The following is a 12,463-nucleotide window of genomic DNA, read 5'->3' as shown; positions in this document are numbered from 1 at the left end:
ATCCCTCAAGGGGAAATTGTCTCGCTACAGCAGCATTTATAAGTAAAGCAATATTAAATATATAAATGCACAATAAATACAAAAATAGATTATAATAATATTAAATTAACTAACAAAAAAAAAAGTGCAAAGATGTAACCAAACAAACAAATAACAGTGGAACGGTGTTATAGTTGAGTGATTGATTTGGCCATAAGTAATTTATTATAAAGTCTTATTTCACTAGACAGGAATATAAATGTATGATGCATTGCTGTAGATTAAATGTACCTGTACCAGGCACCAGTGTTAGTTCAAATTAGCACAACATCAAACCAAGAGCAGTCAAATGCAACATACACATTGATGCAGCAGTAATATTAATATATAACTGATAGGGAACAACAATTTACTGATGAGTTTTTTGTACATGCTTCTAAGTACATTTTGCTGATAATACTTACATACATTTACTTTAGACATGTTTTGAAGGCAGTACTTACATTTGCAGTGGAGTAACTTCACGGTGTGACGGATCCGAATACTTATTTTACAACCGTAAAATAGTCTGCTGTCATGGTTGGCAGCGCGGCCTTTTTGTTGTGAAAGGACTCGAACGGAAGTGACGTGTGTTGTTGCTGCGTGTAGCTTGATGCCGGTTTGAGCCGGACGCTGATGCGGATCTTCAGCCGCTGAAAGGCTTTTACAAGTTGAGACACGTCAAAGGCAACGCAGCTGCTTTTTGAATCAGACCGACACGACAGATTAATATTACACTGCATGCAGCTTGATGTCGCGGGCAAGCTGATAATTGTTGATTAGCTAGCAAGTTAAAATAGTTAATGCAGACGTGCAGCTAGCTAACCTAGCTTAGTGGAGCTCATCATAGATGTTCTTCTGGGTCAAGAAAGAATAAATCTGAGTTATTTTAACCTGTGGACGTCTCTCTTCTCAACTGCTTTTATGTAAGACTACTTTTTGATATTCGTCTAACACAGTACATGTTGTTATTGATGTGTTATCTGTAGTATTTAATGTGTTTTGTTGCTAGGTATTTATAGCATATCCAAACTAAATGTATTAGTTTTTCTCAGCATGCTCTGGAAAGCCTGTTTGTCCTGGACTACAGTGTTGAAAGTGCTGAAATCTGTATTTAGTGCTGAAATCTGTATTTAGTGCTGAAATCTGTATTTATGTCTGTTCGTATTTGAGGTGTTTTCCATAAGTCAAAGATGAACTGCTGCTGCTCCTGCTTCAGTGTGTTACCTGTTTCACCACTGAAAACGAAAATGTGCTTTTTATTTTGAAAGCGGTGATGAGTGGATTCCAGAGACAAGTCTACTAACATTATATGTACTCGCTCATTTATTACAAAAGGTGTCTCGAAGGAAGGAGCGACGCTGTATTTTCTCTGCTCTTTCTTGATTATGATATTTGCAGGAGATGTGTACATGAGATAAGACAATCCTTTATTAGTCCCGGAGTGGGGAAATCTACAATGAGTGATTGGAAAGTGTGCTCATTCAGTCTGTGTGATCCCTGGAATCTACAGCTCTTGTTCTTTGAAAAACATTTTTTATTTGTAAGTTCAGCTTTTTAATTTGAGGCTTCAGCTGTCTGAGTTGCAGTCAATTTTTAGTACAACATTTGCTCTTCGAGTTACTATCCCTGCACCGATGCTCAACAGTTGGACATTTTGTTCTCAAAGTACTGTGACTTTTGTAAGATACTGTGCTGCTTTGTCTAACTCAGACTGCTGCATATTAACTTCAACCTGAACCGTAGAATGTTTTTACACAAAACGAAGGCTGTGGATCCCCCCACATTTCTTTAATAGGAGTCACGCTTGGAAGCGGTCTCTTCACAGACAGTATGGATAGCAAAAATAAATACAATACAAGGACACCAAGACGCAGGCATAATCATTGCAGTTCAAAAGTTACTTGTGGTTTAAAAACATAGACATTTGAAGAAGAATACATCACAGGAGAATGATTACAGCCAGCAGCATAACAGGATGTTTTATATTAACAGGCCAAAGTTATTAACAAAGCAGGAGCCACCATAAGAAATAGTGTCACACGCATACAGATGGTTGATTGTCAGCAATTCCCTCAGCAGAAACTCCCTCAGCCACTCCCGTGCTCCAAGCCAATCCACCTGAACACATTCAGAAACACACAGAGCAATTAATACAATTAGGACAAGGTTGTAATGCACCATGCTGGTTTATCAATGATGACTCCATTTGCATTGGTTAATTGTTTGCATGATCCTAATAAACTTGCATGTCTGGTTAATGTATATGGCTGCAGGGTTGTTCTTTATAAACTTGGTAGTATTGAGGAAGGAATAATATTCCTGTGCGTTACAGCTGTTCGCCATCTGCTGGTGATTGTGGTTGCCCTGGGAGAACTGGTGATGGGACACACGTTTGTCCTCGGGGTTCAGCGACCTCGTCCCGTCTGGGTCATGGTGCCTCCGCTGCTGCTGCTCCTCGTCCTCCTGTTGGCAGCGGTTTCGGCGGAGAGCCAAGACTACTACAATCTGTTGAAAGTCAACAGGGAGGCCACGACCAGAGAGATACGACAAGCTTTCAAGAAGCTGGCGCTCACCATGCACCCTGACAAAAACCCTGTGAGTTACTTCGAGAAGCCTCAAACCACAACGCTAGTTGTACCCCGAATCACCCATGTGCTGTATAAACCCTGTTTACAATCACTACCACGAACACCCCAAAGAAACCTAGGAACTACCCCAAAAACCCTGATAGAACTCCAGTCGCCGTACTCTTAAAAACCCTGAACCCTAATATGAGTGTCGTGTTTCAGGGCGACGCCACAGCCCATGAGAAGTTCCTGCAGGTGAATCGAGCCTACGAGGTTCTGAAGGACGAAGACCTCCGGAAGAAATATGATAAATATGGAGAAAAGGGATTGGACGAGCAGCAGCAGGGAGGACGCTACGAGAGCTGGAACTTCTACCGATATGACTTTGGTAAGTCTTTGGAACCATGGACACCTGTCATATGTAATATTGTCTTAGAGAGCCATGACCTCATCTTGCTGTGAATGTCTGCACAGTTGTTTGACATTTAAGTCTGTCTGTGTCTGTCTGTGTCTGTCCAGGTATCTACGATGATGATTTGGAGGTCATCACGTTGGATAGCGGAGACTTCGGTAAGAGCCTTTTAATTTTCTTCAGAGTTTATCTTAAGCCAGCGTTGCAGCTGACTCTGCTATTTAGTTACACTAATAATGGGCGTGCGTGGCTGGTGTCGGGGTAAAGCTGTCGCCCACCATCACAGAAACCTCTGCTCTGATTCTTAGAAACGGCATCTTTGGCTGCACATTCGGCTGGCTTCCTGTTCAGGGGTCGGGGAGCTCAAAAAGGGTCTTGGCTTGATGATACTGTTGGTGTCTGCCTACAGTGTAGCACTCTCATATAATTGGGTGACTAGCAAAAGGCAGATTTTAAATAAAAGAGCCCCTTCGAAGCAGCAACGATCGACATATCCTGACTTTTAGTGCCAAGTAGAAGTCAATCTCAAACTGGACAGAGGGTCCTACATTTCCCATAACTCAACTCATTAGATTCTCTTGTTCCCCTCATTACTTTGGGAACTCACTAAAACATGGCTGTTGTGTGCAACATAGTAGACTTAACAGGTAAACAGGTGATGATTGTTGTGGTGTGTGTGTGTGTTTCAGAGGCAGCAGTGAACTCTGGAGAAATCTGGTTCATTAACTTCTATTTCCCACGATGCTCTCACTGTCACCAGCTGGCGCCAACGGTAATATAACACTAAAATGCATAATATACTGTACACGTGCACCTACACTTGAAACATAAACTAAACACACTCAACACTGAACATCCACCATGTTTGCTGCACACTGGGTCCTTTTATGATTCTTGAATTCCACTGTAAACTCATAATATTCTTTAATTTGTCTAAAAACCTTGTTTTTCTTTTTGTTTATCTAATATTTTTATACTTGTTTAAATTTCCTTTCAAAAATATCATCTAGGGGGGCCTTTGTTGTATATTGTGTCCATCTGTCTTCGTATGAGTCTCTCTAACGAATGTGTTTGTCTCTCAGTGGAGGGACTTTGCCAAAGAGATGGATGGAGTCATCAGGATTGGAGCGGTGAACTGTGGAGACAACAACCACCTGTGCAGGAGCAAAGGCATCAACAGCTACCCAAGTCTGTCCATATTCAGAGCAGGACAGGTTTGTTTATCGATTTGTTTCCTTGTGAATCATATATGAACGAATGTGAGTGAAGTGTGTAATGCTTCATTGGATAAAATGGAAGTGTACCCTCTTAAGTCAGGTCATGTCAAAGGTTAACTCCATTAAAGTATAATGTCATTAGTTGGCTCAGTGGATCAATAATAAAAAAAAACGTTTTATTCCAGCTCATGTAAACTGATTTTATTCCTATATACAAGTGATAATAGTAGGCAGACTTTGACTGTTTTTATAGAAATAAAGAGATCTAGAACACAATCTTTTCTCACACATGTTACTCATGTTGTGCAAATTAAAAAAAACTGCAAGTTAAAATGCGAGTTTTTAGCTCCAATAAAAAACCCAGAATGCTGATTCGCTACATCCACAATGAAGCCACGAACAAGCTAGATGTTCTCATATTTTGAGATTTGACTGACGTGTTTTCCTAATGAGCATCTCCTGCTTCTCTTTTCTTCATTATGTACTCGACTTGCCGTCTGAATAAATCTCACTTTCTCTGAATTCTATTAGCTCAGCATCAGAAGTTTTGAGTAGTTCTCTCTACCATTTGTTTTGTCTTTCCACAGAGACCAGAGAAGTTTAACGAGGAGCGGTCTAAAGACAGCCTGGTGCGCTTCGCCATGAAGTTCATCACGACAACCGTCACTCAGCTCTGGCAAGGTGAACTATTATTCATCACTTACAGGTCATATCTTCTTATAACTGATCATATTTCTCTTTGTGTGGTCTGACCGCGTGGGTGTGGTTGCGTTTCGTTTGCCAGGTAACGTGTTCAGCGAGATAGAGAGCGCGTATGCGTCCGGTCTCGGCTGGCTGATCACCTTCTGCTGTGACACCGGAGGTAACGCACACGTGGTTATGAGGCGCTTTTTACATTTTCATTTGCATGTCTGATTGTCACATGTCTCTCTCTGCATGTTACACCATGCATATAAACAGGTGTGTGACGTGAGCATATTGCTGGCCTGTCATGTAGTAATTATGTACCCCCCCCGCCCCCCCCCCCCCCCCCCCCCCCCCTCTCTCTCTCTCTTTCAGATTGCCTGGAGCCCACAACGAGACAGAAGGTGGCTGGGATGTTGGTGAGAACTCAGCAGTGATATTATAATATAGTTATGGATCTTCTCTGCTAATTTGAAAATAAATGAATACACTTTGAAGAAATAAAAGCTTAACTTCTATGATGGAAAAAGAGCTGAGATGCTATTTGACTATGCTATTTTTTTTAAAGAAGCCTAAAGAGCGTGCCAGTTGATGAGAACAGATTTAGTCCTATTAAAATCTAGTGATATTGTAGTCATGTGGACGGTGCAGGACTCAAAGGTTGTAGGGTAGTTGTGAGTATAAGTACCTAAAGGTTGTAGGGTATTTGTGAGTGAGTAAATTAAGGAATATTTGAGATATTTATTTATTTAATTACTGTAATTCTACTGATCCTATGGGTTAAATAATATCTATATCTATATCTATATATAGATATAGATATATATATATATATATCCAATGTGTGTGTGTGTGTGTGTGTGTGTGTGTGTAGGATGGTCTAGTTAAGGTGGGTTGGATGGACTGCACTTCACAGGAACAGCTCTGTGACAGTTTCCAGGTATTTTTCAGCACTACTGATAATACTACTGATATTACCAATGTAAGATACGTACTAGTATTGGTGTCTAATCCTTCTGCGGTATTTCAGGTGACCAGTGGAGTGACTGCTTTGTTCCCACCTGGAAGTTCTCTGGATCTACAAGGCAGCATACTGGTAAGACACAGAACACAGTGCTGTGCTTTCTTTAGTCATTGTAGGTGGAGTCCTGCAGCACTGACTCAAACGTGTCTGTGTTCCAGTGGCTGAATACTCTGGACAGTAAGGAGATTTACAACGAGGTCATCAACCACCTGCCTGATCTGGAACAACTGACCAGTAACAACTTCCAGGTACACACACTCACAAATACCCTACAACCTTTAGGTACTCATTCTCACAACTACCCTACAACCTTTAAGTACTTATACTCACAAATACCATACAACCTTTAGGTACTCATACTCACAAATACCCTACAACCTTTAGGTACTCATACTCACAAATATCCTACAACCTTTAGGTACTTATACTCACAAATACCCTACAACCTTTAGGTACTTATACTCACAAATATCCTACAACCTTTAGGTACTTATACTCACAAATACCCTACAACCTTTAGGTACTCATACTCACAAATACCCTACAACCTTTAGGTACTCATACTCACAAATACCCTACAACCGTTAGATACTCACACTCACAAATACCCTACAACCTTTAGGTACTCATACTCACAAATACCCTACAACCTTTAGGTACTTATACTCACAAATACCCTACAACCTTTAGGTACTTACATTCACAAATACCCTACAACCTTTAGGTACTTACATTCACAAATACCCTACCACTTCCAGCTACACACACTCACAAATACCCTACAGCTTTCAGTTGCACATCGATACTCTAAAATACAAAACAAAATGTTCAGTCTGTTTTAACTTCTTATCCCCAGAGTAAGCTCGCCCATCATCGCTGGTTGGTGAGTTTTATGTTTGGAGACGGAAGCCCCGCCTCCAACGAGTACAAGAAGCTGCAAACCTTCCTACAAAATGACCACATACAGGTACCTGTCTGTCTGTCTCTCGGAATGTCTCTCTCTGCCTCCATGTCCAACTGACGGTCTGTCTGTCTCTCCAGGTTGGCAGAGTCGACTGTATAGCAGACTCAAAGTTGTGTCAGTCACTCTACATCCATACACCCTGTGTGGCTGTCTTCAAAGGACTGGGAATCCACGACTTTGAGATCCACCACGGTCAGTACCACAGATCTTTTACCTGTGCTCCTCTGCATAGAATACTGTTTTGTAACCAAGATAAACAAATGGTTATTTTTATTATCACTTAATTTGGCAATTGTTCGCTCTTTTCCCAAAAGGACGTCTTCACATGTCTGGTTTCTCTCGTCTCTTGCCCCTGTCTGTCTGCGTAACCTGTGTGTCTATCCGGTCTGCAGGTAAAGATGTGCTGTACAACATTGTGGGTTTTGCGAGGGACAGCGTTCGTGCTCATGTGACGACTCTGAGGCCCGACAACTTCCCTTCAGACAGGAAGGAGCCGTGGCTGGTCGACTTCTTTGCTCCGGTTTGTAACAAATTACTTTAATTGGACGACTGATTGATTTCACCTCCTGAGGTTCTCCTCTTCATTTTTACTGTTTTTAAAGGGAATTTTAACTTGGTTCTGTTAATGTAGTGTTTGGCAAACTGAGCCTGTTTTATGTTGTGTTACTGATTAATGGCCCATCTATCTCAGCAATCACATACTAAATAAATGTAGTGTACCAAATACATAATGCTAGATGTAACAGTACACACAGTTCATGGTTCGGTAGGTACCTTGGTTTTGGGGTCACTGTTCTTATCAAAAGGAAAAAATAAGAAAAGCCCCAAATAACTTTTAGAACTAACAATAACTATTTTAAAATGCATTATTAGCATTTAGGAGTTGCTCACTGTCCATTATTCCTACTTGACAGTGAATACATTCAAATACTGACATATATTTTCTGATAATTCCTGCAGTTTAATGCTTGTTATTTGCTTCTTGTGATGCCTGTAAAGGGCAGGAACAACAGAGAATGGTGGTCTTCAGCTGCAGGGAAGCACAGAAAATGAAGTATCGTATGTTAGATTCTTCATATCATAAATATACAGGTGGAAATGCCACGTCATTACCGATAAGCTTGTTTTAACCTCGGATAGTTTATACTTCACGCTTTGTGGCTCGATTACGCAGCCCGTCTGAATACCTGTTTACCTTCAGGGCTGGTGATGGTGCTCCACCTGCAACACAAACAGTGAGTGATAAAGACACAAACGCAGAGAGGCAGGCAGGTATGGGAGAAAATAAACACCTCGCCTTCGGAGCTGCTTGTCTACATTTAGTGCTCGATGCTAAACGTGCCTGCACGCTTCAGGCTCCCGAGAGACAAGAGAGGAGAGAGAGTCTGTGAAGAGTTATTGTCCTGCGGCTGTAACGGAAACCTGGACATTCATTAACAACATTAAAAATGAACTCTTGTGATGTCACCGACTCCGATATTAAATAAATAAATGAATGTTTGATTCATGTGCGCAGTGGTGTCCTCCATGTCGAGCTTTACTGCCTGAACTGAGAAAAGCTTCGATCCAGTTGGCCGGACAGATGAAGTTTGGCACTCTGGACTGTACCATCCACCACAACCTCTGCTCTACGGTGAGCATGTGCACATCTGGACGGTTCATTGCGAGTTAGAAACGGGTGCATGCCACAGACAGGTTGATCATTTGTTTGTCTTTCTCTCTGTTTGTCAGTATAAAATTCAGGCTTATCCCACCACCGTGATCTTTAACGGCTCCTCTGTTCATGAATATGAAGGACAACATTCAGCTGACGGCATCCTGGAGTTCATACAGGTAACAATGTTGAACAATGACATAATACGCGCTCTTCCTTGTGCTTTTGTTGCTGCCTTCCAAAAGAAAAAAGTTTTTAAATACAAAGCATCAACACTGAGTGAAGAACATCTTTGGCTGAAAGAAATGATCTGTCTTTGCAGGATCTGGTCAGTCCGTCAGTGATGATCCTGGATCCTTCCAGCTTCAGCGAGAAAGTTACAGGTAAAACTATTTTTTAGAGCAACAGATCGTCCTCCTACTAACCGCCAGGGGCCGGTTGCACCAAACTGTTTAGTTCCTGACCAAACGGCTCCGTTCTTTAATAATCCACCAGGCACAAAACCAAAAGTGTTTTACTGTGCAACCACTTCTGGCTGTTTTGCTCTGTTGGCGCATCAGCAGCAAACAAACAGTCTGTAAACTGCACGAACACGACACTTAGGGCCGTGGCACGTGTTTTAAATGCGTCTTTTAAAACACGTGTTCCCTTCTCATTGCTCACACTGAAAACACACAGAGCTTAGTTCAGAGATAGCTGGCAGCAAGTGAGGAGTTGAATATAAACTATTCAGTCTTGACTGGTCTAACTGAATATACCAGGTTCTTAGTTCCTGTTCTAACTTCTACTGTTCTTCCTACTTATTATAAAATAATATACATTATATTAATCTCCTAATGTGTTGGTTGCAGGTCGAGCTGAGGGGCAGATCTGGGCGGTGGATTTCTACGCTCCGTGGTGTGGCCCCTGTCAGGCTCTGATTCCAGAGTGGAGACGCATGGCCAGGGTAACACACACACACACACACACACACACACAGACACAGTTAATAAATACTGAGGCTAGTACTGGGCCAAATTGGACACGTGCAAGTCATTGTTTTGCATATAAACAAAATACAGGTTCGCCAACAGCGCTGTTCTTTGTCACTGCCAAATATTTAAACTATATAAAGCACAGACATCCAGTTTAAGAATCCGTTTGCTCCTGCTGTTTGTGTTTTGACAAGACCTCTCCCTGATCTCTGCATGCAGACGGCTTGTTAGCGTTAGCTACATGGCTACATGGCAGGTACAGACGACTCCAACAAAACAGATCATGTCTGATGAATCTTGCAAACTTGCCGTTACCCTGATTTGTCAAAACCCAAACGTGGTTAAAGGTAATCAGATGTAAACGGAGACTAGAAATGCCCTGCCCGGTATTTGTTTCGTAGTACTTTTTACTTTTTACGAGGCAGCACACACTCTGATATTTCTGCATTGAGCTGATAACAGGCCGGCTGATTTTGAACTCAAATGAATAACACAACATTGTCCCTTCAGCGATGGAAGTGTAACGTGTGTAACGTGTCTAACCTGTGTGTCTCTTCCTGTCTGCCTCTCGCCGTCCAGCTGCTGTCGGGTCAGATCCTGGTTGGTTCAGTTGACTGTCAGCACTTTCAGTCGTTCTGTCAGGGTCAGAGCGTGAGGTCGTACCCTGAAATCCGCCTGTATCTCGGCAACACCCGGCAGCCAGATCGCTACACGTATGCACCGCACTTTAAAGTACTCATCCTGTCCATTCAGACATTGTGGTACATGTACCGTGTGCAGCATGTTGGGAAACTTGGTTACCCAAAGTCGGATGAGAAGATGAATATCAGTTTCATCTTTGTGCATCCAGTACAGAACTAGGGAATGTGTTTAATGTAGCCAAATACCATTCATACAGTCAAACCCATTGTGACATATTTAACATGTGTATTGCTTCTTGATCTTGTGTCTCCTCAGGAGTTATAATGGGTGGAACAGAGATTCCCATTCACTCAGATCATGGGCACTGAGGTGAGACTTTCTTTCTCTGTATTCTGTCTTTCTTGTGTCAGAAAGAATCAATAATTGTGTTGATGTAGAGTCCTATAATTGTGTTGTTGTCATGTGTGTGCAGCTCCTTACCCAGAGCCTCGGTGGACCTGACCCCAGAGTCCTTCAGGTCTCTGGTTCTGTCAGGCCAGGACCACTGGATCCTGGATTTTTACGCCCCTTGGTGTGGACCGTGTCAACACTTCGCCCCAGAGTTTGAGGTCATGGCTCGGGTGAGACACAGGTTTTATCTTTTTCTAGATAATCCTTATTTAACTCCTGCTCTTTGGTTTCTGTCAGTCACAGGCAGAAACCACACATTGACATGTTCCTAAAAGAGATTCATGAGGATGTTCTGTGTGATTGACAGGTGCTTAAAGGGAAAGTTCGAGCTGGGAAGGTGGATTGTCAGGCTCATCACCAGACCTGTCAATCAGCTGGAATCACCGCCTACCCGACCGTCAGATTCTACCCGTACCTGGGAACAAGGAGGGTGAGGACACGCACGCGAAGCAGCAGCAGCAGCGTTTTAATAGGAATAAATATGAAATTTGTTCTGATACCGAACAAACCGAAAGAACAGCCATACGTTTCGCTCTGTTCATCCGGCCCGATCAGGACTGAACACGTAAAACTCTCGACACACAGGAGGAAGAAGTGAGAAAATCCCACCAGTAAAACAACGCTGTGTACATTATGCAAGGCTTTAGTCAAGGTTATGACTGAGTTTTAAACTCTCTCTGTATGTATTTATTCATGTTGTGTAAAGGGTTTAACCTGAGCCAAGCCAGCCAACAATGATAGCCATCATACCACCTAACAGCACCAAAGTAACTTAGTATTAAACTGGAAGTTTCTTATTATTATTTTTACTACATTTCAAAGCCTAAACTTGTGTGTGTGTGTGTGTGTGTGTGTCTGTGTGTGTGTATTGACAGCATGAACACAGCGGAGAACACATCAATAGCCGGGACTCTAACGTGATAGCTGACGTCATCACACAGCGACTACAACAGCTGTTGCCGCGGTTACACAACAAACAGAAGGTAACCGTCTGATAACCAAAAGTTTTAAAACGCAAAATTGGACAGAGGACCGGAGTCTGATGCCCGTCTTTTTCTCTCGCAGACCGAGCTCTGATGACCAGAGCGGGTGCCGCAGGAGAGACCATCAATCTGATTGGTCAGGGAGGGACAGCGGTGGATTTGATTGGTCCAGCACAAAGATCAGTCAGTCGACACTCCTTGAGAAGTCCAACACAGAGAGAGGCGGAGCAGAGAGGTGGAGTCAGACGGACTGGACACCGGCTGCTACCTGCTGTGTTGAATGTACTGAACACTTCTGCCTTGTTTTTATTTTGTCTCCATTGTTTGTATTTACTCTATGAAGTAAGACTGTGAGACACTCGATACCAGACATGTTACTGACACCCCACCCCCACGCACGCACACACACGCACACACACACACACGCACACACACGCACACACACGCAGCCCGATGTTGACATAATGTTGTATTTTATCATCATGTAAAAAAACTGTTGGACCTTCAGAATAAAACTGTTTTTCTGTTAAAAGATTTCAACAGTCAATCAGTTTTACAACCTTTACGGAAGTTTTAATTCTGCTTCTATACTTTCTATTATACATTCAAGTATATCTCAAATTCAGAATGTCGTATAGAATGAAATGATTAGGCCATTAATGGATCAATCAATTGATAGGGCTGTAACAATATTCAGTAGATGGTAAACATTATATATATATATATATATATATATATATATATATTATATATATATGTATATGTATGTGTGTGTATATATATGTATATGTATGTATATATATGTATATGTATGTATGTATATATATATATATATATATATATATATATATATATATATATATATATATAA

General features: G+C 41.8%; 1 protein-coding gene across 1 annotated transcript; it reads left to right on the top strand.

Moving 5' to 3' along the window:
* Positions 1-600: 600 nt before the first annotated feature.
* dnajc10 (DnaJ (Hsp40) homolog, subfamily C, member 10) lies at positions 601-12,245 on the top strand. The gene is made up of 25 exons (XM_034562287.1): positions 601-944; positions 2,354-2,616; positions 2,811-2,976; positions 3,108-3,158; positions 3,690-3,772; positions 4,083-4,214; positions 4,805-4,898; positions 5,002-5,079; positions 5,277-5,320; positions 5,776-5,841; positions 5,932-5,997; positions 6,084-6,173; positions 6,782-6,892; positions 6,967-7,081; positions 7,282-7,409; positions 8,406-8,522; positions 8,621-8,722; positions 8,866-8,926; positions 9,395-9,489; positions 10,097-10,230; positions 10,475-10,528; positions 10,632-10,779; positions 10,917-11,039; positions 11,485-11,592; positions 11,675-12,245. Exons 2-25 carry the CDS (start codon positions 2,401-2,403, stop codon positions 11,684-11,686), a joined length of 2,394 nt encoding a protein of 797 aa, XP_034418178.1. The 5' UTR covers positions 601-944; positions 2,354-2,400; the 3' UTR covers positions 11,687-12,245.
* Positions 12,246-12,463: the final 218 nt, after the last annotated feature.

The sequence above is a fragment of the Cyclopterus lumpus genome, chromosome 21, assembly GCF_009769545.1.
Source record: "Cyclopterus lumpus isolate fCycLum1 chromosome 21, fCycLum1.pri, whole genome shotgun sequence".
Classification (NCBI taxonomy): Eukaryota; Metazoa; Chordata; class Actinopteri; order Perciformes; family Cyclopteridae; genus Cyclopterus; species Cyclopterus lumpus.
This window is presented reverse-complemented; position numbering and strand designations above follow the sequence as displayed.

Excerpts from the sequence above, each read along its gene's own strand:
- dnajc10 (XM_034562287.1), top strand. The coding sequence starts at position 2,401 with ATGGGACACACGTTTGTCCTCGGGGTTCAGCGACCTCGTCCCGTCTGG. Across the intron at positions 2,617-2,810 it reads TGCACCCTGACAAAAACCCT|GGCGACGCCACAGCCCATGA; the intron begins GTGAGTTACTTC and ends GTCGTGTTTCAG. Across the intron at positions 5,080-5,276 it reads CTTCTGCTGTGACACCGGAG|ATTGCCTGGAGCCCACAACG; the intron begins GTAACGCACACG and ends TCTCTCTTTCAG.